The sequence below is a fragment of the Pseudochaenichthys georgianus genome, chromosome 21 (assembly GCF_902827115.2).
Source record: "Pseudochaenichthys georgianus chromosome 21, fPseGeo1.2, whole genome shotgun sequence".
NCBI classification, from domain to species: Eukaryota; Metazoa; Chordata; class Actinopteri; order Perciformes; family Channichthyidae; genus Pseudochaenichthys; species Pseudochaenichthys georgianus.
In genome coordinates, this window is record NC_047523.1 from 9,233,650 (window position 1) to 9,259,275 (window position 25,626).

The 25,626-nt window shown below is 44.0% G+C and overlaps 1 protein-coding gene across 1 annotated transcript in view; it reads right to left on the minus strand.

Annotated features, from left to right (window-relative positions):
* Positions 1 to 4,447: 4,447 nt before the first annotated feature.
* The window catches only part of LOC117466767 (collagen alpha-1(XVIII) chain-like), a 92,225-nt gene continuing 71,046 nt past the window's right edge, over positions 4,448 to 25,626 (minus strand). The window contains 37 exon segments of the mRNA XM_034110209.2: positions 4,448 to 5,790; positions 5,962 to 6,077; positions 6,398 to 6,595; positions 7,565 to 7,882; positions 7,979 to 8,011; positions 8,462 to 8,590; positions 8,734 to 8,798; positions 8,976 to 9,126; positions 10,554 to 10,685; positions 10,773 to 10,807; positions 10,925 to 10,978; positions 11,298 to 11,328; positions 11,532 to 11,597; positions 12,386 to 12,457; positions 12,622 to 12,675; positions 12,831 to 12,866; positions 13,004 to 13,081; positions 13,169 to 13,228; positions 14,664 to 14,699; positions 14,867 to 14,899; positions 15,006 to 15,095; positions 15,371 to 15,406; positions 17,866 to 17,964; positions 18,636 to 18,662; positions 19,303 to 19,374; positions 20,127 to 20,167; positions 20,170 to 20,257; positions 20,887 to 20,931; positions 21,880 to 21,942; positions 22,032 to 22,154; positions 22,369 to 22,419; positions 22,515 to 22,583; positions 22,671 to 22,733; positions 22,896 to 22,922; positions 23,505 to 23,711; positions 23,867 to 23,893; positions 24,888 to 25,015. Of these exon segments, the coding sequence (XP_033966100.1) occupies positions 5,577 to 5,790; positions 5,962 to 6,077; positions 6,398 to 6,595; positions 7,565 to 7,882; positions 7,979 to 8,011; positions 8,462 to 8,590; positions 8,734 to 8,798; positions 8,976 to 9,126; positions 10,554 to 10,685; positions 10,773 to 10,807; positions 10,925 to 10,978; positions 11,298 to 11,328; positions 11,532 to 11,597; positions 12,386 to 12,457; positions 12,622 to 12,675; positions 12,831 to 12,866; positions 13,004 to 13,081; positions 13,169 to 13,228; positions 14,664 to 14,699; positions 14,867 to 14,899; positions 15,006 to 15,095; positions 15,371 to 15,406; positions 17,866 to 17,964; positions 18,636 to 18,662; positions 19,303 to 19,374; positions 20,127 to 20,167; positions 20,170 to 20,257; positions 20,887 to 20,931; positions 21,880 to 21,942; positions 22,032 to 22,154; positions 22,369 to 22,419; positions 22,515 to 22,583; positions 22,671 to 22,733; positions 22,896 to 22,922; positions 23,505 to 23,711; positions 23,867 to 23,893; positions 24,888 to 25,015 (3,167 nt within the window). The 3' untranslated portion in view covers positions 4,448 to 5,576.

Genomic DNA, 25,626 nt, shown 5'->3' on the forward strand with positions numbered 1-25,626 from the left:
CATACTTTTTCTTGCAACTGTACATACCGACCGCATCTGTAATGGCTTTCCAGCGGGCCTGTAAGGATTTGCAGTACTCCATTCCTTCTGCTTCCCTTTTTGTTTGTTGTCTGTCTGTCTGTCTGTGTCTCCCTGGCTGGGCGTGGCTGACCTACTTCTGGTTCCTGCCAATTCATCTCCGCAGCTGCTTCTCATTCATCCTGATCATCTACTCATCCACACCTGCTTATTAACCCGGTCTCCTCATCCAGTCTTCACCAGTTCGTCGTCAAGATTACACTGGTAAACGTATTGCTTTCTAGCTTAGCCTGACACAACTCTGGAATCAGTTTTTATCTTACCTGTGTGTCTCTCTATCCAGAACCCATCATCACCTCCTCCGCTAGCCACGTCCAGCCACTTCCTCGTCGGATTCATCCGCTCTCCACGCTACCCGCTCCAGCCTGCTCGCTCCCCTCAGCTCTGAAACCCCTGCTCGCCACACTCCTGTCTGGTAGGACAAACTCTAACTCCTACTCCAACCTACTCGCTCTCGGGAGCGTACAGACTCAGGCTCTAGCCACCTCTCATCTGCCTGGCGATATCCCCAGCTCACTCCGGAGCCTCGGCTGAGGATCTCCATTCCGTAGTCTTTGTATCCCCTTTCCTGGACTATATTAACACAGTTAGTATCCCCTGTCACGATTAGAAATAAAACCTTTTGCTACAAACTCCTGTTTTTCTGTCCGTGTTTGTATTGTGGGTTCAGTCCTGAAAAGCGATCACGGAGCTTAACAGGGCCAAATTCTTGTCATATGGGATGCAGTTTGAAAATGTTTGTGTTACGGTGGACTGTATTTTGGCGGCTGTGCGTGAGGTGCTTGTAGTGCCGCGGTCTTTTTCATTCCGCTGCGCGCAACATTTCTCCCATTCAGCAGGATGCTTTTGTTTGAGGTGCTGCAGTAAATTTGTCGTACTGCTGCCTTTGCTAGCAACAGACTTCAAACATACTTTGCAGCGGGGTGTTGTCTGGTCTAAATCTGACCTCGCGAACGCAAACCAATTCCAAATAATGGATGACACCGTGCCTTTCTTTGGAACAAGTTCTTCCCTGCTCGTTGTCATGTTGTTTGTGTATCACTCTATTTGGTAAATGCACGCACTGTGCGGGGGGAGGGATGAGCCCATTCCGAACTACGGGAGCCCAGAGGGAAGCGTTGGCGGATGTTGAAGAGAAAACCGATTTAAACAAGTCGACGTGAACTACACACTCGAGTTAATCGATAAAATTGATTTATCGCCCAGCCCTAATTTGCACACAATGATTAATCTCAACCGCTGGCAATCTTACACAATCATAAACACTTTTGGCGTTCTCGCTATAACTCCCCTCTCTTTTCAGGTGGAGCCGAGGACCCGACCAGCATCTGCCAGACGACATTCCAATTAATACGGTTTAATCATTTAATAAATACTACATCAATTAATAGTATAAATTATATAAAAATGTGCAAATATACAATGTCAAACTGTACTGTGCAAATCACGCTAATAAAGTGCAAACTGTTCACTAAAGTGCTGAGTGACATTATTTCTGTGCAAAAGGAAGTCGTTATATAAAGTGCAAACCCACATGTGCAATCTTACCAGGCCCCAAAGCTGTCAGTCCTGTAACGAAGGTAACTTCCGAAGCCTTTGCCGGTAGCGTGGGGTTCCTGCTCGGTGCCGAAGCCAGCCGCGGTTGGAGGTGGGCTGCCACCAGCAGTTCCATGGGCGGCATGCGGAGCAGGCCGAGCTTCTCCATGTCGACACAGTCCAAAGAGGAGGCACCCTGGATTGGGGCCTTATTGCTGAAAGGGCGGTCTCTCCACGAGACTGACACCTCGTCCAGCATCTCTGGAAAGACTGGGAGAAGCTGCTTCCTCATCCTCGCTGCTTGGGGCAAGTTCTTCCCCTCATAGCGAGATCTGGAGGTCTCCTTGGCCACTTCAGGCCAGGGGATGTCCAGCCTGGATGCAGCGCGTTGGCACACGGTCTGCAAGTCCATACTGAGGCAGGGCGAAGCTGGTGTGCTTTCGCCCGGGGGAGCAGACATCGCCTCCGGCTTGGCAGCCTGGGCAGATGAAACGATGTCATCTTCGTGCTCATCCGAGTCGGATAAGAGGAACTCAGAGGCATCCTCTTCATCCTCCTCCATATAATCCAGCTGTAGGACATCCTCCGCGGGTGGAACCACGGTGAGGTCCAGTTGGGAGCCCCAGCTTGACACAGCGCGGGGCTCCGCTCTCGCGGCTCTTGCCGCCACCGGGCCCCAGCTTGACACGGCGCGGGGCTCAATCTCCGCGGCGGTCGCCACCATGTCCCGATTGCCGGCCGGCGAATCAACGGACATGAAGGGGTCCCGTCCCGACAGGCTAGCTTGGCGCGCTAGCCGTTGGCAGAGGTGAAGGTGACAATGCCCGCACGAACCGGGGGGTATCGATAGCTTCCTGGGCGTGTTCCAGCCCAAGGCAGGACGAGCAGACCTGGTGTGAGTCCGTTCCCGAGATCCTAAACCTGCAGCCGCAGAGCCGAGCCTCCGACTCCTCTGGTGTGAGGGAGAGAAGGGTCCATCCTCGTTTGCCGGGGTGTCGGCGCGGAGGGACAAGCTAGTAACAGGTATGTTACCGAAAAAAATCCAACCTTATCGTTATTCCGAAAGGAAAAAACGACGGGGTAGATTTTTCTTTAAAAAATATTAACTGGTGTGTTAATATCTTTCTTATCTCCGTCTCCTCTGGTGTGAGGGAGAGAAGAGTCCGTCCCCGCTCGCCGTGATGTCGGTGCGGAGGGATAAACTGAAGAAAAAATCAAACCTTACCGTTATTTCGAAAGAAAAAACGGCGGGGCAGATTACAATATTAACTGGTGTGTTCATATTTTTCAATTCTTCTGCAAAGCAAAAAAGTAACCGGCAAGCGCCCGTCGACCGAATGTTAGCTTGGGTTCAGTCTGTGGACCGTTAAGCTAGCCCGGCTACTGATATTCGAGATGTGCTCTGAAGCGAGAAGAGGTGTTTGAATGACGCTGCGACGTAGCGCAAGCTACTTAAAGGGTGGGTGGATGCCCTGACGTAGACGTCAAGATCACCAGCCAATCAGGATTGGCGTAATGAGATTGATGCTTCTGTTTGCATACGCGTTGAGGCGCATCCCATAGTGAGACATCGAACGGAGTGTTATGAATGAGAACTTGTTTGTTTGTAGGTGACCAAATACTTATTTTACCGAGGAATTTACCAATTAATTCATTAAAAATCCTACAATGTGATTTCCTGGATTCTTTCCCCCCATTCTGTCTCTCATAGTTGAAGTGTACCTAGGATGAAAATTACAGGCCTCTCTCATCTTTTTAAGTGGGAGAACTTGCACAATTGGTGGCTGACTAAATACTTTTTTGCCCCACTGTATGTAAAAGACTAGTTCTGGTTTTGCCGTTAAATTCCAAAGGTTATGACGTTTATTCGTGCAACCGAGTCCCATGCCCCATTTCTGTTCCCCTGGGAGTAGCTAATGCAGCGGAGAGCCTTGGGTGGATAACGTTGGCTAATTCATCCGTACTCTTTGAGCTTATCAGGCTGGTAAATTAGCTAGCTTTCCGCTAGCCATTTTCTTTCTCCGCTATCAATAAAAAGTAACCAATGCAGATCAATTTAGACTAGCCATGTCACAGCTTGCTGGCCAACCCTATCTTGCTAGCTGGCTTACCTTTGCTTGCTCGCTGGCTAATGGTGTGCTAACAAATTACTATTGGAGGGGATATCTTACCTAGCTAGTCTGTGAAATGGCTTTACAAGCTGATGTCAAGAAAATAATCTGAAACTACAAAGAAAATCTGTAAAACTAAAGATAGACAAAAGCGATGAAAAGCAGAGAATGTTAACTAAGCTAAGGTTAGCCTGTCAACAGCTTTAAGAGGTGTCAGAAAAGTGACCAGTTGCTTCCTATGGTTTGCTAAAAATGTATTTGTAAAGGGCAAGCTAATTGGTATCATGGAACCGATGTTCCATAATGTTTTTTAGGAACATTATAGATGGTAACGTCATTCTGATTATAATTAGTTCACATTATTGCTTAAGCTATTGCCCAGAATGGTTTCTTGTGGAGTATGAGCATGTGTTTGATTGGAGCGTCAGGGTGCTGACTGCACTTCATTTAAAAGCCACAGATGGGTTTTCTGAAGATTCCACACATTGCCTTTTAACTGTGCTGGTCAGTAGATGATGAATGACCAGGATGTATTGAGCGCCTGTCATTGTCACTGATTTGTAGTAGAGTCAATGCCACCAGCAGCACCTCATTGAGGGGGACATAAAGCTGCCGGTCAGGGCTTCAGGGTGAAGCGTATCAAGGCCACAGGCAGATCCTCCTGAGATGGAGCCGTTGGGTGATCTAAGACACTGTACAGACATTTACAGGACATCACATGATTGTTGTAGTTGAAAAAGACTTTAATTCAGTGCCTGGGAGAAACAGTACAGCACAATTTGTTATAAAAAAATGATATCCACAGGTTCATCAAGACATCAGGAGCTCTACGGCCAGGTTAGTGTCTGAAATGCATACAAGGCTAAAACCTCTCCTTAACGGACGTTTTTTCTGTCCCTAAAATCCAGGACAGCAATCACTCCAGATAGATTAGCAGCAAACTAATCATTTCCAGCTTACTCACTAGTCGCTTTTAATGAAGTGGTAAAAGGAAAATAATTTCAGATTCAAAAGGCTCAATTTCAGCTAGACGGAATCTAGCCCTCTGGATGTGGGATTATTCATTACATTAGTGTCCATGTCCAACAAGGTCATTTAAATGTGGTGTGAAGGAAAAGCAACTGAATGTACCCGAGCAAAAATCACAATATTTTCATATGTGCATACAAAGCATACAAAGGATGGTTCCCATATGAACTTGTTTTGCAAAGCAGTCCTGGTTGTTTAATAAGGCACAGTTTATGTTCAGGAGCTCTTTTGAAAGTAATTAAATGTTCTGTTCTGCGTATAATATAAAAGAGGGTATTTAGCTTTTTTTTTTTTTTCCTTACATAACTTCATTTAAAAATAAATATCTATTATCTTCTTTAAAATAGTCTTTAAAAGTTTGCTGTTCCCCATCATAACCCACAATTCTAAAATGAAATTGGAGAAAATATGGAAATGGTCAATACCTAAAATAAAAAATAACAGGATGGATATAGCATTTTTATAAACAGCTCAAAAGTAAAACAATGATAATGTTAAAAAACAAAAAAAATCACAAACAACAAACATGTAATATACAGAATTTGAAAAAAAATGGATACAATTTGAGAAGCTCCGCTCTCGTTCCGCCCCTTGGAGAAAATATGTGCCAAAGTCCCAGAGAAAAAGGCCCAACACCCCCCTGTTCGACCCATCTCTTTGGCGTTTGTGGAGGGGAGGAGCAGGCGAAGCGTCTCTGCCAGGCAAAGAGCCACAGGGCCAGTTCATTGGACGCCACATGTTCACCAGGCGTGTTCTCGGGAATTAAATCTGTGTTTAACTAGGGCCCAGAACAAAGAAAATAAAAGGGGGTATGGACGGGATTTATTTTTTGGAGTGTGTTGTGAAGGCGTTCTCGATGCAGAGGACGATGTAGGATCCGGAGCAGCTGCTGGTGCTCTGCTGCAGGAGCTGTCCGCTCTGTAGTGACGACGCCAGGCCAGACACGGCGTGGTCGCCCGTCCGCCATGTTTCACAGTAGTGGTCTGTTTGCCGGTGGCCTTTGTTGTTTGATCCATGCCAGACCATTTTCTCTGGCCTAAAGATAAGCAAGAACAAGCACTTGGGTCAAAATGTTCAATATACAGTATGAGTCCAAATATAGATAACCAACAAAGTGGAAACAAAGACTACTGCTAAAAACAGCAACATGATGGAGCTCAGGATGCTGTATTGAATTCATGTTAAACTAAATGAACAAACAACTTACCATGCGCTGTCTCTGAGAGTGTCTCTACCATCGAAGGAATAGATCGGTACATTCTCCCTCATTTTGTTCGTGTTGTCACCGAACATTGACTGCCAACTGTCGAACAACACTTGGTCCTGCGAGGAAGAGAATATAATGCCTTAAATTGTATTTCTGCTCTCTGAATTCTTATTCATAAAAGCAGCAAGATTCATAGAATATCCTTAATTTTAGTCCATAAGCTTACAGAATTAAAATAATGATTTTCATGGGACTATTTATTTAAAAAAAATCGTAAGTCAACACAGGAATAGGGTCTACATGATTTACATTTTAAAAAACTGTCTATCAGTGGGGTTCAGCCGGTGGAGACACCCTATGTTGTATGAGCAGAACAATGCCACTTTCTGATTGGCCCTTAAGCAATGTTACCACTCCTCCGGCAGTAGAATCTCACCTTGAGGTTGACGATGGAGAAGTTGTCGCGGTCGGCCCTGCGGACGATGGTGTACAGGTCCTGGAGCTTAGAGGACAGGAAGGCTCTGAAGGTTCCCTTCAGGCCCACAGCGCGGGCCTGCTGGAAGCACAGGAAGTCGGCTCCACGAATCCCTCGCATGTTGCCAGTTTGAGGGGCATTCAAGGCGATGATATGAAGCTGAGGAGGAAGACACAGGGTTCTGGTAAAACAGCTGCCTCTGGATGAACTCATCTTGTTACACATTGGTATAGGGTCAGTTGCTCAGCACATTGTTTGGGCCCAAGTGCTTTTCTTTACAAGATGCAGTGCTCAAATGGGGAGACAAAGGGATTGACATTGCTGCAATGATAGCACTGTGAAAGTATTAGGCAGAGACCACTGAGCTATCCGGCACCCAATGGTGATTTGTTTTTCAAATTCAAATGTTCTTAAAGAGTTTCACTGTCCAACAATGTGTGACCCCTACTCGATCTAAAGTAAGAATATAACTATACCGCTTATAAGACTGTTGATAGGTAACAGATGAATGCAGCAACAGGAGTGTTGATGATATATTTAAAGTCATTTAGAATCATTGTCCCTATTAGGTCATTTTAAAGTATCAACCTAACTTTCATTAGCTTGGTATTCTTTCATATATTGATTTTCAGTAAAACATCAATACTGAATATGAGCAACAAATAATCCAAATCAGGCTCCCATCCCGTCTATTTCTACATAGCTATTTAAGGAAATCGCATACTCTTTCCAAAACAGATTTGCCTAATAAAATGTATCCGATATGAACCCAGTACAAAATAAGCAATTCATTGGTTAAAATAATTAAATAATCCAATTAGTAATTGGATGTGAGAGAAAACAAAGCAGCCGTTCAAAGGTCAATGACAACAGAAGAGGAAACGGATGCTGCTTCTCTGTCATATTACCTTTTTGTGGGGATTTTATTCTCTTCTTTAAATATGGCTTTTTTTCAACCAATTAAAACCTCCATGTCAAATATCTATTCTACATTATCATCACTTATTAACTGAAAATGTTTTAGGGTGACGGCTTACACTTATTTATCCTGCTTTAAACGAACGTGATACTTCCATTATTAACTCATTGACATTTGTGTTGGTGGTCTCCTGATGGCGCTGTACTCACTCCTGATGCTGAGGGCTCCACGGGGACGGCAGGCTGCGGGATCGGGGGGCTGGGTCTCCTTGGAGTTACAGAGTATCTGTTGTCAGTCTGGTGGGGGACGAACCCTCCGTCTGTGTGACCTGTCTGTCTCGGGTCTGGGAATCTGGGATCATACTGTGGGGGGTATCGGGGATTCACAGGTGGCTGTGGTGGGGGCTCAATGGGTCGTATGACTGGACCCCCATGGGAGTAATGGCCCGCTCCGTTGTTCTGGGACTGATCCTGGGTGTCGGGGTACACGATCACAGGGGGGGGCTGGACCTCTGCCACCTCGTTCGCCTTTGAATGAAAATGAGAGGTATTAGTTACGAAATCAAATATAAGAAAAAGTGATGGAGAAAGAAAAAACAAATACGTTTATTTAATTTCTCTTACCATATCTCTGAAGAAAGGGTTGTAATCTCCAAGCTGATGGGGGAAAAACACTGATCATCAGATTCTGACATCTCACCTCACAAAGAATAAATCACCTGATCTGAATTGTAATACATGAAGGTACTGTATATCGTCTCTCTATTAGTACTTTTACATAAACACATAAATTAAGCACACCCTTTTATGAGTGAAAGTTTTAAAAGTTAAACAAACAAAGCAATAATCAATATTTAAATTTGAATGAAATAACTTAAAATTAAAAAAAATTAAACTAAATAATATTATATTTCAATTCAGAAAAATGCAAGAGAATGAAACACAAGATACATATTTCTGCAATTTTAGAAATCTTAACTGCATCTTTGCCCCCTAGTGGCCACAAATGGATTGCAGCTTTAAAGTCTAATTGTATTAAACACTGTGGTTCAATTATATAACAATCTATATTATTGCATTTCCCTTGGAAAAAGAAGATGACCGTACCATGACTTGGCGCAGTCCATCGCGTACTCTCAGATAGAGGTCTGCTTTGTCGAGGATGTAGATGAGGCTGCCCTCGGACTGGCGTCTGGCGGTAGCTACCATTGTTTCATATGACCTCAGCACAGTGACCTGTGGAAGACAAATAAACAGAAAGTTCTCATCAGCCTGGAACATTTGATCAGTTACATGTATCTAAGACATAGTATGATCAATTGCAACCAACTGTTTGAATTCACTTATCACCAATCACTTATTGCAGTGAAGGCACTTACCCCAGAGGAGAGGGCCGAACTTCCTGGTTGGCCAGGAGGACCGGGAGGTCCAGGAATACTGACGGCTTTAAAAGAAAGCACATTGTTAATGAATTGGCGAAAGAACAGCCTAAGTGGAGAAGGTCTCCAGGAGACAACACCAACAGGGACATTACCATGAGGTCACCTCATAAATAGTTGTACCATACCAGCGAGTGGTTTAGAAATATTCAGGATATTTAAAGATAGAACAATCCGCTTACGGTTATTGGGCCTGTATGTTTCGGGAAGTGCGGGAGGTCCTGGAGGTCCAGGGAGTCCTGGAACACCTGGACGCCCATCGTAACCAATCCCTGGGGTTCCTGGTGGCCCCTGGGGTCCAGGAGGTCCCATTACAGAGTCTCCCTTTGGACCCTAACATGAAAGAGAACAATCCTAATTATTGGAATGCATTTTTATTTATTTGTCTCATTTAGGTCATTTCAAACAACTTTGTTGATGGGTAATAACTGGATGACTGCTTAGTGTACGTGTCAATCAACAACGATAGTTTAGATGTTTTGAAATAGGGTACCTACATTAAATATTACACCCCCAGTTTGGAGAAACAGACTGGAGTACCTGCCAGAAGCTAAGCAATGTACTGCTCTCTATGGATGCAACAATGATTTGGAAATCTGGAAGAAAAGCCAACCCATTGACACCAGTTTAAGTGTACGCTGAATACAAAATATGTTCCCCTTATATGGGGAACTACAGCCATTGTTATACTCAATAGAAACCACCAAACTCTGATACATTGAGAAACATGTATAATATTAGGGGTCTACCACTAATTTAATTAGTTAACTTGTATTGGTGTTACTGTGTGACTTTGGTGAATCTGACCTAATGCTTTAAAACACGTGTCAAACTCAAGGCCCGGGGGCCAAATCAGGCCCGTGGTGGATTTAATTTCGGCCCGCAGGATAATTTTTAATTACTATTAGATCTGGCCCGCCGGTATATTGCACACACACACCTTCACTCCATCCTGAGGGTCTCCTCCGCTCAGAGCCTGAGCCCAAACATTGATGAACTTGCTCCCGAGATGAGATGCCAAGTATCTGAACTAGCATCACAGAGCAGCACACTGGGTTTACATGGATGTTTCCTTCTGCACTTTCTTTCTTGAGACAACAGGGCATGTTTGGTTTGTTCTTTGAGGGGAATAGTTTTTTTGAAGCTGTTGTTGGCCTGTGGGAAAATGTAATCATAAGAAATGACTCTGGAGAAGCTGCAGATAGAGCCATGAGAAATGAATGCAACTGATTATTTAATGTTTAATGTTGTTTTTATAGGCAATCATTTAAGCTTTGTGAGTTCCAGGTTTAACATGTGCAATAAGTTCATTTCAATACGTTCTGCAATAAACATTGAACCGGTCCGGCTCTCGACTAGTACCCATTTTTTTAATTTTGGCCCACTGTGTATTTGAGTTTGACCCCCCTGCTTTAAAACATTGATCACAATCCTAACTAACCAATCGAGGCAGCGTTAAACCAGCAACTCACGGGTCTACCCCTGATAGATGCATTTAACAGCTTTAGAATCCCGTTGGAAAGCGCTGCCTGACTGTAAGAAGTGACATGTCTTTAATATAGCGTGAACTCTTTCTCGGTGACTAAGACCTGTTTTGTTGCTCTCCCCGGCAGCAGTACATTTCTCTGCTTCCTGACTTGGTTCCTTTTGGTTTTTCCAAAACTGGGAACGTACAAGTACCTCAAACAACCCCAACTCAAAACACCCAAACTCTCCCTTTAATAACCTGTTAATATATACGACAGACTCTCTGAACTCACCTCTAGACCCGGTTTACCAGGTGGCCCCGGTTGTCCTTGTACTCCTCCAAAACGTTGGTCATAATATCCTCCATTCTGCTCTCCCTTTTCTCCCTTCACACCCACGTCTCCACGCTCACCCTTCAGCTCATTCTGTGGGGGGAATGTTTACATTATGAAGTACAGTATATCCATCATACTAATACATCTGACAAGTGCTATAGCAACACGCTAGTTTACCTTGAATGCGTAAAGATCAAAGTTAGGGGCTGTTCCTAGAGAAAGAAACAGATGTGCTTTAGTTATTAAGTACTCATAATTAACTTCAACGTGGTCTTGCAGTGCAGAGATAAAGTAAATGGTATGTTTAATTTATTCCAATAAGGATTTACCTGGGATTCCCGGCAGTCCATGGTCACCTTGCTCTCCTTTGTCTCCTTTAGTTGCTAGAACAAAATATAATTTGTTAACAATGGTGATGAGTAAGACCGTGTTCTAAATCTCATCAAATCATCCTTCAGATCTAGTCCGACTTGACGGCTTAATCTCCTGACAATGGAGTGTATATCCCCTTCAGGCTGAGGCAGCGGGATCAAACTGAAACTAAGATAGAAGTGTGTATCTCTGCAGACACTTTAAACCCCCTCTAAATCTCTCTTCCTTGACTGGCACTTTTACTTAACTTCTCCATTCTGATCTCCCTCTATCTTACAGTATTACGTATGGGTGCTTAATAAAACAAACGGTGTGTGTTGGAGGTCATACCTGGGTAATTCCTTGAAGTGTCGTCGTAGCGCTATGAACAGAAAAGAAAATGTTCAATGAAAATATTAACAGTAAGGACAGAAGGAAAAGTTTCACCATCATGGCTTAAACAACGGAACAAAAGCACCAGATAATGAGTGAATATGGAAATACAGAAACTGTTCCACATGACATGAAAGACTAACTGGAACATATCGATGTCCATGGTGCAGGTGTTGGTGTGTGTGTACGTACATTGAAGCGATCAAAGGGGGAGGTTGGTCCGGGGGGTCCAGGTGGTCCGGGTTGTCCAGGCACTCCCTATGATACAAAGACATCCTTACTGTCTGGTGTGTTGACTTGATACTGAATGTTAAACATGAATACTTATTTAATGTCATGGCATTCTTTCAGAAATACACGGACAGATGTAAGAAATGTACAGTTTGGATTAAGGTTACGGAAGCTTTCTCCGTGAATCAACATGACTTCTCCCACTGGCACAAGGTTAGCTGAGCAGCAGCAGTGACCAGGCTCAGATGCAGAGAAGAACCCTGGGTCAGTTGTGAAATGAAAGAATATTTGGCTTTTTGAAACCCAATACTGTTTATTGTTACAAAGCATACTTGAAAAATATCTCTCAAAAAAACGTCTGTTTCTGATGCTTAATGCCAGATTGTATTCCTTTGTACTCAATATGTTTAGCTGATTAGATATCACCTTTACATTTGAATGAAAGAAGGCCAGTCACATCCATGCTGCATCCTAACTCCAATTGCTCTCTTTTGGTTCTATTATCAAAAAAGAGTTGCTACTTTGTTTAGTACCACCTTGGGTAGATATTGTAATATGGCAGACAAAACTAAGCCATACAATGTGTACACTATGTCATAAGCTTTGTATCTGGTTGCCAATAAAAAGGACTGAGCAAGGGTAAAATTGCTGATGACTGATGTAATGTCTGGGGTCCACAAAGGACCGAATGTGAGTGGTTCCTTCATTACACCCTTGCATAGCTCGAGTGAAGTAAACGAGTTGATGCTAAACTGTACGTTAGAACCTTTGTCACTTTGCTCATCGAAGACATCGGTGATATTGTTAACACTTACTGGGTAGCCATAGCCAGAACCTCCTGACGTATCTCCTTTCTCTCCTTTGTACCCGTTCACACCAGGACGACCCTGAGGGGAGAGTCAACGATTAGTGCTGCCATACACGTGGACACAAACCGGATTCAGATGTAACTATAGCCGTGTACAAAAGGTCAGTCAAATGTATTTAATACTTAGAACAAACACAGAATGCTATAACATATACTATATCAACTAAGGACTTCTGTACTTACAGGTCTTCCAGGCATTCCAAATTCACCCTTTATTCCAGAAGGACCATACGGGCCCTACGACAACAAATCAAGAAATGAAAGACAATGTGAGATGACTGGAGAACGAATGGAGAAGCCAGGTCGTCGTTCTTAAAAATAACGAGTTCTCAGTTAACTTATAAAGGTGAAAACAATATATATATTTTGCATATAAACGCTGAAACACTTACAGCGAGTCCAACAGGTCCAGGTGGTCCAATGTCTCCCTACAGACATGGTGAAGGAACCAGATTAGTTTCAAAAGTAAATGCACCACCTTCCTTTAGGCAACACATGTAGACATTAGGTAGAGACATCATATACTATAGAGGGGTTTATGTTATGTGAACTCAGTGAGACTCACCTTCTGCCCCGATAGACCATCCAGATGCAACAGACTTCCATCAGGTCCAATCACTAAGCCTGGTTCACCCTTCTCACCCTGAACACAGAGCAGCAGCAACAATGACAGCACTACCTCAATCACCACCCGTTGCTAAATGAATAGTTCAAAGAATGAAGACTCTACCTTCACTCCATAGCCTGGAACACCCGGTTCTCCTCTGTCACCCATTGGCCCAATCGGACCCTGCATGATAAAGACAATACAATATCTCAATTGACCATGGGTCAGGGTAACAGTCAGTTGGCAGCAAACGGTCTTCGATGACACAGATCAATTCAAGATTGTCCATTAGCCATTTCCATTCTGTCTCCACTGTGTGATTATAAATGGCTGAGTCGACCATTGCTTAAAGTGCTGATATTAGTGGATGAGATGTTGTGGCCGTCTATGAGTGGAGGCGTGGCCAATCTGCTAGCTGTATTGCTGAGAAGCATACATGATTGCTACGTTTCGTTGATGCTAGGGCTGCTCAATTAATCGGATTTTAATCGCAATTACGATTTTGGCTTGCAATTCGTGGCCTACATTTTTGCCCGTATGCCTCCGGTACTAATTCATACGCTCGAAGGACTGTGGTCTTAACAATTTCGTAATCTAAGCTCTCCTCAACAGTCAGGGCATTGCAAACTTCCTGAGCTTTACCTACGAATTTGCGATGCAACAGAGGCCACACTCTCGTAGGCCACTGCAGCATACCAGCGATGCGTTCAAAGGCATTACAGTATGTGTCGCCCTCGGTTTCCCTGCACGGTGGGACTGATGTTATGTGCCTGCCCACTCACGTTAAAACTGTCATGGGGATTTGTGTCCGAATTGCAACGACGTACAGACAATTCAACAGAGACCTGATTTATATGAATAAAGATTTAGATTGAGGAGATTTATCCTTGGTCAACATTTGAATCAAAGGGTCACCAACCCCACCAATATCAGAAAACAGAATTAAAATATTTTATGAAAGAAAAAGACCAAAAATAACAATGAATGTATCCTACCAGTAATAGCTCTGTAGCTAAAGCCTGATATATATTCCTCTGAGACCCAGATTGATTAACTTTTAGCTTTTCTAAAAACTACAGTGCCCTATGGAACATACTTCACATTTTAAGTCTCTCTTAGTTGTTATTATTAACACTTGATAGTTTGGTTAATTTAGTTAATCCTAAATGTAGGGTCATTTTCTCATTGACTTCTACACAATCAAACCTCTTTTGGAAAATGGTGGAGTCTCCCCCTGCTGGATATTTTAAAGAATGGAGCTTTAAAGCACTTCCACAAAACCAGAAGTTACCGCTTGGGAATAACAAACACGTTGGCAGACAAGTATATCTATCTCTTGGAGCAGATTGAAAGTAGAGGTTTCTATGGCATTTAGTTATACTTCCTAAAAGATTCACTTTTATTAAGACCATTTCCTTCAAGTTAGTGAATGGTGTTGAGTGTTGCAGACTGGGTAGGGAAGTTAAAAGTGAACATTCTCTTGGTTTTAGTATTTCATGGAATTTGTTTAAAACTAATACTCGTGTGGATTAAGGTTCAAAAGAAAGAGGCAACAGAAAACACTTTATGATGGGAATAAGAGAATGGTACATTAATAATATAACAAATGGAGACTTACAGGGAATCCAGCTTGACCAGGTAAACCATTGTCTCCCTGTACAGGAACATATAAGACATCATTACATGGCCTGTCATCCGTGGTAGGTCTTTTAAAGATGGCAACATGAGTAGAAAGCCTCATGTGAATACACAACTGTAGCTGCGTTAAATAAGATTAGGTTGTACCTGTATCAGGATTAATATTTATATTTAAATACATACCGTCCGCCCAACATCACCAGCCGCACCGCCGGCCTGTAGCGACACAGAGAGAGAAAGAAGAAGTTAGGATGAACACTGATCTAAACTGCGGTTAGCTGTGTGTCAGTGTGGTGTGTGTGCTTTTGGGCGTGTTCCTTACATTGCCATCAGTCTGGTAGATGATTTGTCCCGGGGGTCCAGGTGGGCCGGGGGAGCCAGTGAGTCCGGATCCATCCCGACCTGGCTCACCCTAAAACCACACGCAGCGAAAAGATGAATTACTCTGTTACTTAATGAAATGCTTAATGTGACAGAACTTGAATTGTTCTCATTTTTATAATGAAGATAAAGAATGCAAGTTTCTTCACAAACTAACTATTATTTTTCTTTATTCTTCTCATTCTTAGGAGACTTTAAAGGTGTGAGAGATCCAAAGAACTATAACAAACTGTCTGACGAAGAATCACACAGGAGTGAGATATGAGTTTGAGTAAAGTGGACATATTGTATTTAAATGATATTCACCCTGTCTCCTTTGTCCCCGCCGTCACCCTTTGGTCCCTACAATAAAGAGGAATGAGACAAAAGATATGTTCAAAAAATGTCAAAGCACTTTCCAAAAATACATCTGCTTCATTATGCAGAAGGGAAACAACCATCTCATTTGCATACATAATAAATGCACTGCCGCTATCATATTAAAACGTGTAGAAACATGATTACCCGTTAAATGAAATGATAGTGATACATTTAGGAAACGCATAGAAACGTGGCTACTACACACGTTTGAACAGATTGGATATGCAACATGGTAAAACGCGCTGGAATATATTAGGTATATTGACAAAAGAACCCATACTCAAAGGTCTTAGTCCCAATTCCAATCTGGCCATGACCTCCCCCTCAGCATGCAGCTCATTGTTTACGGCTTGTCTTATAAGTAGCCAGTTTACAAGCCTTTTAATTCAAAGCTAATAGAAAGTTAAATCGCCTGTCGATTGGCTTGTTTTAATCGCATGCAACCAAAGCCTGCTCAAACATGAACGATGAATACTACACGCTGAAAACCAGAACCGCTCCGACACCAACATCTTGTCCGGTTGCAACAGTTCCTATCACTGCTGGATGTGTCAGAGGATTGAGCTTACTCCATGACAACTCAACAACGTTAAGATGAAGACCATGACATGCAATAGGAAGGTCTTGAAAAACCAAGTAAAACGTCTTTGTTTAACTTTTATTTCCAAGATCAAGAATGAGCGTCAAGCTTCAACTGTAAATGTCTTCTTAAAGACCCCAGTATCATAATAATAATAATAATAATAACTGAGATTTCTATAGCGCCTTTCAAGGGACCCAAGGTCGCTTTACAGGAATAGGGCAAGCACAAACAAAACAAAGGTCAGACAGACAAAACAACAGATAGATTTAAGGGCCGAAAGCCTTGATGAACAGATGGGACTTGAGGGTCCTTTGAAGGCGTCCAGTGTGGGGATGTTGCGAATCTCCGCAGGGAGAGCGTTCCAGAGGGCGGGGGCTGCCACACTGAAGGCTCTGTCCCCGAAGGTTCTCAGTTTGGTGCGGGGGGTGGTGAGCAGGCCAGAGTCTGAAGACCGCAGGTTCCGGGGTGGGGCATGCGGGTGGAGGATGTCCGATAGGTACTGGGGGGCAAGGGCATGGAGGGACTTGTAGGTCAGGAGGAGGACTTTGTAAGTTATGCGGAACTTGACCGGCAACCAGTGGAGGTGGATGAGGGTGGGAGTGATGTGCTGCCAGGGCTTTGTGTGCGTGAGGACCCGAGCTGCACAGTTTTGGACATACTGGAGCCTGTCCAGGGTTTTGTTGGGAACCCCGAACAGGACACCATTGCAGTAGTCCAAGCGGGTGGTGACAAATGCATGCACCAGGGTCTCGGCAACCGACTCCGAGAGTGACGGTCGGAGTCTGGAAATGTTCCGCAGGTGGTAGAAAGCCGATTTGGTCACAGACTTGACGTGGGAATGGAAGGAAAGGGTGGAGTCGAGGATCACACCCAGGTTGCGGGCTTCAGGAGATGGGGGAGACATAGTTGTTTGGGAATCATTTGCTTAGGTATTCAACCTTCGACACAGTTCATCATGTTCTCCTCTCACTGTCTCCTTTCCCACGGCACAGGTCTACGGCCTTGGGTATCGCTGCTACTGTATCTCTCTTAAGGAGGAGCAGCTTGGGCGCATCGTTGGTGCCAGTCTGTGACCGAGCACAAGCCGCCATGAGGTAGTTCACTGCTCAGGGACGCAGGTTCCCTGGCGCACATTCTTTCCTATGGACGAGAGCTCTAGTTAGATTCAGGGTCCATCATTGTCTCGCTGATGAAGAATGTTGATTACTACACTCTGAACTAGTTAAAACCTCGAGCTGCGGAAAGAGTTCTTCAGAATTGGTTTGGCAACCGCCGTGTGAACTCGTGCCACAACACAGGTCTTGTCAATTCTCCGGCCGTAAAATAAACCGTCAGTGTTTGCCATCAAAGCTCCAGCTCTCCTCGTGTCTCTCTGAGTCCTGACTCTCCATTGCTGCAGAAGTTTCGCCCACAACAGTGTCTTTAAACACGTATTGCCTGACACCGATAAGCTGCCTGATGCGCTGTTAAACTCTTCAAAACACATTATGGCCAGACAGGAAGTGCAAAAAACAGAGGTTGGGTAAGGGGTCGGCATTTTCTTTCCTACGACTGCGCCCTCTCACAGTGTGAATGACCTCAGGCTGAATTCTTCACAGTTTGTCCTTAAAAAAACGAAACCATTGTCAAACCCATTGATACAAAATGCTTGATGGGATGACCTATTTTCCCACGGGGTGTATTGTCCCCAGACATTTCAGAATGCTACATACGTGCCTCTTCGCTTGTTATGTAGCAAACCTTGCAACAATGGCATAAACGTATACACGGAAAAACAGAAATACTTTTAACTCAGTGTTAACACCATGACATCTTATCCAACTGCTGCATTCTCCTTTGTCTCCTCGATGTGTTTTACCTGAGGTCCGGGGAAGCCGTCCAGCCCGGGCTGTCCGTCTCTCCCGAGGGACCCTTCACTGCCCTTCTGACCGGGGATACCAGGCAGCCCAGATTTACCCTGCAGAGGTAACAGAGATACCGCAGTGAACACAAATAATTCATTGAAATATAGTTACTAAATTACTACCTGTGATACGTTTGCTTATACTATTCATTCAACGACAAATCAACACCCAGCTCTTCACAGCTTTGTGCTAACGTGCTAACGTGCTAACCCGGGTTGCTTCGAATGTGTCTTCTGCCCTTTGTGTTTTCATACTATCTTTTCAAATAAACAGTCCACTGGTTATATGCATTTCCAGCTCTGTGTGTGTGCTGTATTGTCCTCTCTCTTCCGACGGGGCAATGGCCTCCTTCTGCCCTCGGGAATCAATAAAGCTGCAGCTTATTTTTCAAATCCAATGCTTTCTGAAAGAAACGCGTGAAATGACCGCAGAGGAGAGTAGCAAGGATAAGGCCGCCACAAATAACCCAAGCTGAATGTTAAATAAACTCCTTAAGACGCCTGCGGGAGTGCTGGGGCCGAACGCGCCGTCACCGTGGAGACCTCGCTTCAGTCCCAGGTAACCGTGCCTCAGGCTTGTGTGTGTGTCTTCGCTTAGTTCAAATACTTCAAACAAAACCCCTTTATAATCAAATAGTTTGCTTTAAAAGTAGAAAGAAAACGTGTGAGTTGGAGAAGGGGACAGAAGTAGGAGCATGATTAAAAGAATGACTTGAGTTACTTACAGGAAGTCCAGGCAAGCCAGAAGAACCCTACAAAGCAAAGAATAGCCTTTGTTATGTTCAAGCTTGTTGTAGCATCCTCATGTAATGCATTACCATCACAAAATAAATGGACCACTTCCAGTCCACAACAGAATTGTAAATTGTAGACCTGTACAAAATACCTGGCATGCTGTTTTTATTAAACAATAATACTTTGTTATCAGATTATTTATAGAGAGTATGGCAGCTGGACCAAAGTGCCTATATGATCAAACAAAACAAATGAAAGGATTTAAAAGTGTTTGAGTTAACCTGTTTTCTTTTGTTCATGCCACCAAGGACACTTTGTTCGTCAGTTAGTCAGGCGATGTTATTTTAACTAGCTCAAGATGCTCATGTCAGCAGCTTTCCAAGCAAGACAAACTGCACTTAGGTACAATTCAGATGACATGTAAACATTAAAAGTGTAAGCTTTAAAAGCCATAGCCACAAGACACCATTTATTTGACCAAACATTCCTTCAATGGGTTTCTGGAGTACGATACATTCCGTCCTACAAAACGACTCTGACTTTAAAGCTGCTGTTCAGATTTGTAAAGATAGAATTTCTACGATTTGCAGTTTTTTATTTAGACTCTGTATTGTGAAGAATTCCAGCCATCATTTCTCTTTAATACGCAGTACTGACCTGTCTTCCTTCAGGTCCTCTGGCACCAGGAAGTCCGTTGCTGAAACCTCCCCCAGAGGCCTCCATGTCATCCTACAAACACCAACAAAGACTTCATTACAATCAATAAAACCAGTATTTTCTTCTTTCGTTTATTTATTTTAAGATCAAATGCTGTTGTGCATGAGATGATCAACCTTAAAGGTCAGCTATCATGCTATTTGTAGGCAATAGCATAGGACATCAAAAAGCGCATTTTGCATGATAGGTCCCCTTTAAATATATAGTACACACAATTTGAGCAGCTTTTCAATAGGCAACATTTTGTATCATTGAACATCTTTAATATTACCATTCATTTTACCCTGGTTAAAGGTAGGGAGGTAAGAATGGAGAAACCAGCTCGAGTGCGCGAGTACTTTGAAAATACACAACCGGAAGAAATCTGCCCCTTCCTTCAGACTTCCTCACAGAGCCCCTCCTCCAACACACACGAACGCGCACGAGATAAGTGTGTGCACAGATGGAAGGCTGACAGGCAGGTAGGCCATCCAGTTACTTTAGCCGGCTCAGATGATTGGTTGTGCTTTTTACAGCGCTACGGCTTCCACAGATGAATTTTTTTTAATGTATTTATTGTCAAAGTATTTAATGTATTCATTGCTATCGGGATGTTAAGAGCATTCCATGGAATATAACAAGTGTTTCTGAAGTGAATCCCCTACCCCACCTTTAGCTGTCATAGAGAACCACTTAACACGGACTAAATGTAGCGTTTCATTTTGTATCCTTTAATGTGAGATCAAGTCTTTTAAAAAGCTTCAAGATACCAATGTAGAACTTACAAATCCGACGCGGTAGCTGGATCCAGGGGGCCCGGGAGGCCCGGCTTTCCGACTGGTCCGAGGGGTCCGGGCAGACCAGCCAGTCCGGTCTCTCCTGGATCACCATGTACCCCTGGGTCTCCTCCAGACCCCTGTAGGGTGGCATGACAGGACAAATAAATAGTGCATCAAACCATGGTAAGGTAATGTGTGTTTTTTTGTCAGGAATTTAATGCACAAAACTGCTAAAACCTTCATGCAGCATTTAGTATGTGGTCTAATAGCACGTAGACTAAGATAATGTAGCTGCACAAAGACTCATGCTCAAGGTTCTGGGTCCCAATTCAGGAGTCACCAAATGTTGAACCAAACCATAACCAGCCCTCGGATTAAACTTCAAGTCTGCAGCTGACAATATTTGAGAAACATTTGCATATTGTTAGAAGACACAAATCCTCGTTGATGGCTGACGTGCTGGAGCACAGTTACCTGCCGAGAGGAAGACTTAGGGAAGTAGGAGGAGGGTAAATAGTGGGGCAGCAGATTTGTGAGAAAAGAAAAGTCGGAGCTTGGCTGGAGGAATGAAAAGGATGAGGAGAGCTTTAGAAATAGTTCAAAGATGATACATCAGTCTCGTTTCCAAAAAGCACGCCACCAGCTCACTGCACACGTCACCAACTCACTGCACACGTCACCAACTCACTGCACACGTCACCTCTATTAATGCCTCCAAAGACCCATTGCATGTAGTTCAAACTTAAAGAAGATCACAAGTCCTCACCTTCTGTCCAAGTGCTCCTGGAAGACCCAGCGCGCCTGCATCACCCTGGTGTAGGGAGGAATACACATGTTAATACAAACTTCAGTTCAAGTAAATCCTACATATGCATTTTTGTTTCCTTTTTTTGTAAGAAAATGTAATATTTTAATATTTTCTCAAAAAAAGTGTTCATGGCAATATGTGTGGAAACAGCATCTCAGCGTAAAGCCGGCGGGCGAGCCGGATGTCTCAGAGCAGGCGGCCAACAACACGTGTTTAGGCACAGACGACACCACACATCACAGCGCTGAAAGCAAGTCGCCAGAACCATTGTTTCTCTTTGGTACGGCTCACATGGCATCGGGTGTTCTGGACACACAGCCCGCTTCACATGATTCTGAAGTGGTTCATCTTAGTGTGATCGGGGCCCTTTAAAGTCTACACACTTCAATACAAGCCATGTCAGCTTTTCCTTAAGCTTTCTGCTGTGTAATATCATAACATGTTTAGAATTTCAAAGGTGTGATAGCGGCGAAGTCGATGCTAGTTGGCCGAGCTAGCACTAACTGCCACTGGACATATTCGCTCTGCTGTGGCGCTGACGGCTTTCTTCTTATCACACGATCTGACACTGAGGATCTAGTTAGCATGAACGTGATCTCGTTTAGGGTCCAGCTGTGATGAAGCCAAAGACCACTCAGTGCAGGTAGTCCTGTCACTTCCTCTTTGACTAAGTGATGCACATAACCCAAATCATTAAGTCAAATAGAGCTTGCTCAAATCATAGATCATGTCATGTCTAATGGCCTGTGAACTATATTAGTACTCGTCCATAGATACTGCGCCACGTATCAATACTGTCAACAATACCAAGGATATGCACAGGAACACTATATGTAATCCAGTAAGAGTTCAATACATCTCATGTTCACACTATTCAGATGCATATAGGGGTGCCGACAATTACATGTAGTTATTCCTATTAGAAGAAACAAGTATTCCCAAAGTCATTACCTTGTCTCCTTTGGCAGCGGACGCTCCTGCGCTGCCGTCAGTCCCTGGAATGCCAGGCAGGCCCTAGAGAGATGTGGTGTGGGTGTACAGGAGGTGTTGGTTAGGTCAGAGTCTACAGTCAGTGAGAGCATTGATGGTGTTTGGAAACCTACAGGTTGACCAGCCGCACCGGCCTTTCCTGGGGGTCCGAACGCCCCAGAACTCGATGCTGTGCCTGGTGTAGAGGGGCCAGGAGCCCCTGGGGGACCAGGGGGACCTTGTAGGCCAGGCAGTCCCTACAACATCAAAATAATTATTTAGCAATTAGGCCATTTGTTGTAGTCCATGATGTGTTTGCAGGGCTAAGATCTCTCGCTACGTTTTTTTCTTCTGTAATTGGTTTGACAGTAATCGTCATTTCCAGATGTTGGTTACAGTCTTACAGCAACAACGATAATATCCTTCTTTACAAAGTTACTTTGAGTTTAGAGAGGTTCTCCTTTGACTCACCCGAACAGATTCCAGATCAGGGAACCCTGAGCCTTCCATGTCCACAAAGGTCTGCAATACATACATGATGTCAGTTTCATTCAACACATCTCTGCTGATGCAACATCTGTCTGCCCATGAGGAGCATGTGACCGAGCGGAACTCACAGATCTGGTTCCTGGACCGGGAAGTCCTGGTGGACCCCTGGGGCCGGGCTGACCATCTCCACGGTCTCCCTGCAGGCACCACAGACATTATTTTAATAAACATAGCAATAATATTTGTAATATCTGTTATTGTTTTTATGTAAGTGAGCGCTTTACCTTGTCTCCTTTAAGTCCAGCATCACCCGGGGTTCCTGGGAAGCCAGGGGGTCCCTCAAGGCCCTGTGTCGAGATACATAGTGTTAGGGCACTCGTGGTGTGACAACAAGGGGAAAGTAAGCGTATGGATCTATTTAACGATCCATCAGCACATAACCTTTGACAGATGAGAGCTAAAGTAATCAATAGTGTTTTTGGTTTTGTGCAGGAGAAAAAAGTACGTACGGTTTTTCCATCCTCACCAGGATCACCCTGTGACAAAGAAAACATGATCACACATCCTCTAAGACAGTGTTTCTCAAACTTTTTCATACCAAGGACCACTTAACCAATACAAAAACACTCGCGGACCACCTAACTCCACAAATATCCCAAAACACATCGTTTTTCTAGAACAGATTATAAATCGCCTGAAAATGGTACAAACAAGTGACAACATGTGTGATGAAGGTGTTGCCCTGGGCTTTATCATGCAATAGTAAGTGAAACTTAAGCTCGTTCCATTGCGGAGATATTCCCGCGAGAGTTCGGAAAACTTAAATGCATTTATTTAATTCAAATGTGAAATGTTACCAATATACTCACGGACCACTAGGGGGCGCTCACGGACCACCAGTGGTCCGCGGACCACACTTTGAGAAGCACTGCTCTAAGACACATTGCCTTTTTTATATTTAAAATGGACATCAATATTCACCCATATGTCACATACATTAACATGTTTTAACATATTTAAAACTGAGGTGGTAACTTTAATTGTTATACATTTTCTGGCATGCTTGAAAACTTGTGATTTGTGTTTTAATGTAAACAGTTTCACTGAAGTCTACTCACTGGCTCTCCATCAGTACCCGGTGGTCCCTCTGGGCCTGATGTGCCCGGGGGTCCAGCTGGTCCTCGGGGTGCGGGGGCTCTGGAAGCCACTGAGCCGTCACCGCCGACTGTAACCTCAGTTGTGGCCCCTGGCGGGCCGGGGGGGCCGACGGGGCCAGCAGGGCCCGGCTCTCCCTTCTTTCCGATGTAGCCGAAGCCGGCGCTGCCCTGGAGGAAACCAAGCACCGGAGACATTATGTGACCTCTGAAGTCCCATGCTGCGAGGTGGTATCAGGGCTCCCTTTGTGAGGGGCTGCATCACAATACACCTGGAGCTTAGCAGCGAGGTGACTCAAATACAAGATACAAATAGATGATCTCACCTTTAACCCCTTCTCCCCCAGCTCTCCCTGAAAGGCGAAAGAAGAGTTCATTAGCCGTCTCGTTCAACTTAAAGCACCATCATCCACTGACATGTATGTACTGACACATGCACTGGTGGAGAGCTTGAACTGAAACACACCACACACTGTGCACACACACTGAGTAAGGGTGGGACCAGTGGGATGTCATGCTGTCTGTATGTGTGTCACTTTACCTTCATTAACAATACATATACTTTGCTTTCTGTTTTACAATCTGTGTTTATACTCATTACTTCTAACTATGCATATTTATTTACTGAATTTATATTCAGTTCATTCATTAGCAATACTGTCAACCACAAATTAATAATACTTTATTTTATTTATAATGTTGGCATTTATTTATACCTGCACCATAGTATGATTTAGATTCTTGTTTTGCGTGATTATCTTTGAACACATGAAGTCATGTTGGGAGCCACTGCTCTGTCGTGGTGGTGCAGAGGACAATACATCACTTTTTGGGGGAAATAATATATTAAGAACAAAATATTTTGTAGTAGAAACAACCTTTCATACTAAAAGCTTTATTCTAATCATAACGGAAATATAACTTCTGTTGGTCAATAGAAACAAGTAGTATACCTGCTACTTAAAGTTTTCTCTCAGCTGAATCTGTGTGTGTCAAATCAATGATGTGTTGACTGTAGAGAACTGTCCCATTGTATGGCATACTGAAATACTGAAATACTGCCTGTCCGTATACTTAACCAAGAATACAGCGAATAGAAATGTGATCAAATAGATTAGATACAAATTGTATAAGAAAGCAATATAAATAGACTCCTTGACCATATAAGCATATGCTTGCAGACTATTAGCTCCCTCTAGTGGTCCTCTGGGATGTGTCAGCCCCCCTCAGACCCCTGCTGTCACTAACCCTGCGCCCCACCCTCTGCGACCTTCACAAGGACAGACTAAAAAGGAAATCTTGCATCATCGGTGCATCCCCCCCCTCTCGCTGCATGTAGGTCCGAACCTTTTCTCCACGGCTTGCCCCCCGTGATCCGGAGCCAGAGCTGGAGGTGGTCTCTCCCTTCGGCCCGATCGGACCCCTGTCTCCTTTCAGGCCTGAGTCCCCCTGGCTGCCCTTCTCTCCTTGAGCCCCTGGAAACAACGACAACAGGACAGAGTTATTAGAGCCCTCGTGAAACGAGCTTTCAGAAAGGATTCATGTTGGAATCCAAGCCCCCAACGATAAACAGGACCCAGAAGAGGAAGAGGAAACAGGAAGAGGAAATGACTTTTTGCTTGATGGAGTGAGAATCCCCTGGGAGTGTGTGGCTGTAATATAAAGGCCCTGTGAGGGTTCTGAGGAGGAGACACCTTCACACACCTGCATGCACCACCTTCCCCATCTGTTACCTCACACTCTCCCTGTGTTCAGTAGATTCTACAACACAACCATCCCCTTCAGTGGTGTGAAACATATTTCTGACAGCGCTGACATGCACAGAAACACGGTGCTTCCAGTGTTCCAGTTCAGGGAGTGTTGCTATGGAAACATGGATGCCATGCCTCTAAACTGATACATAAGCATGAAGTACTCACTGGAAAATGAACACCTCATACATGTATCCTAGCATTAGCATCCTAGGCTAATATGCAAATATGTTCCAATCCTTGCTATTCTTAAGGAATACATATCTATGTGAAGCTGAACCAAAATCAGTTTCCCTAACCCTTTGTATCTGCTCCCCTTCTCTCCCTCTCACTCT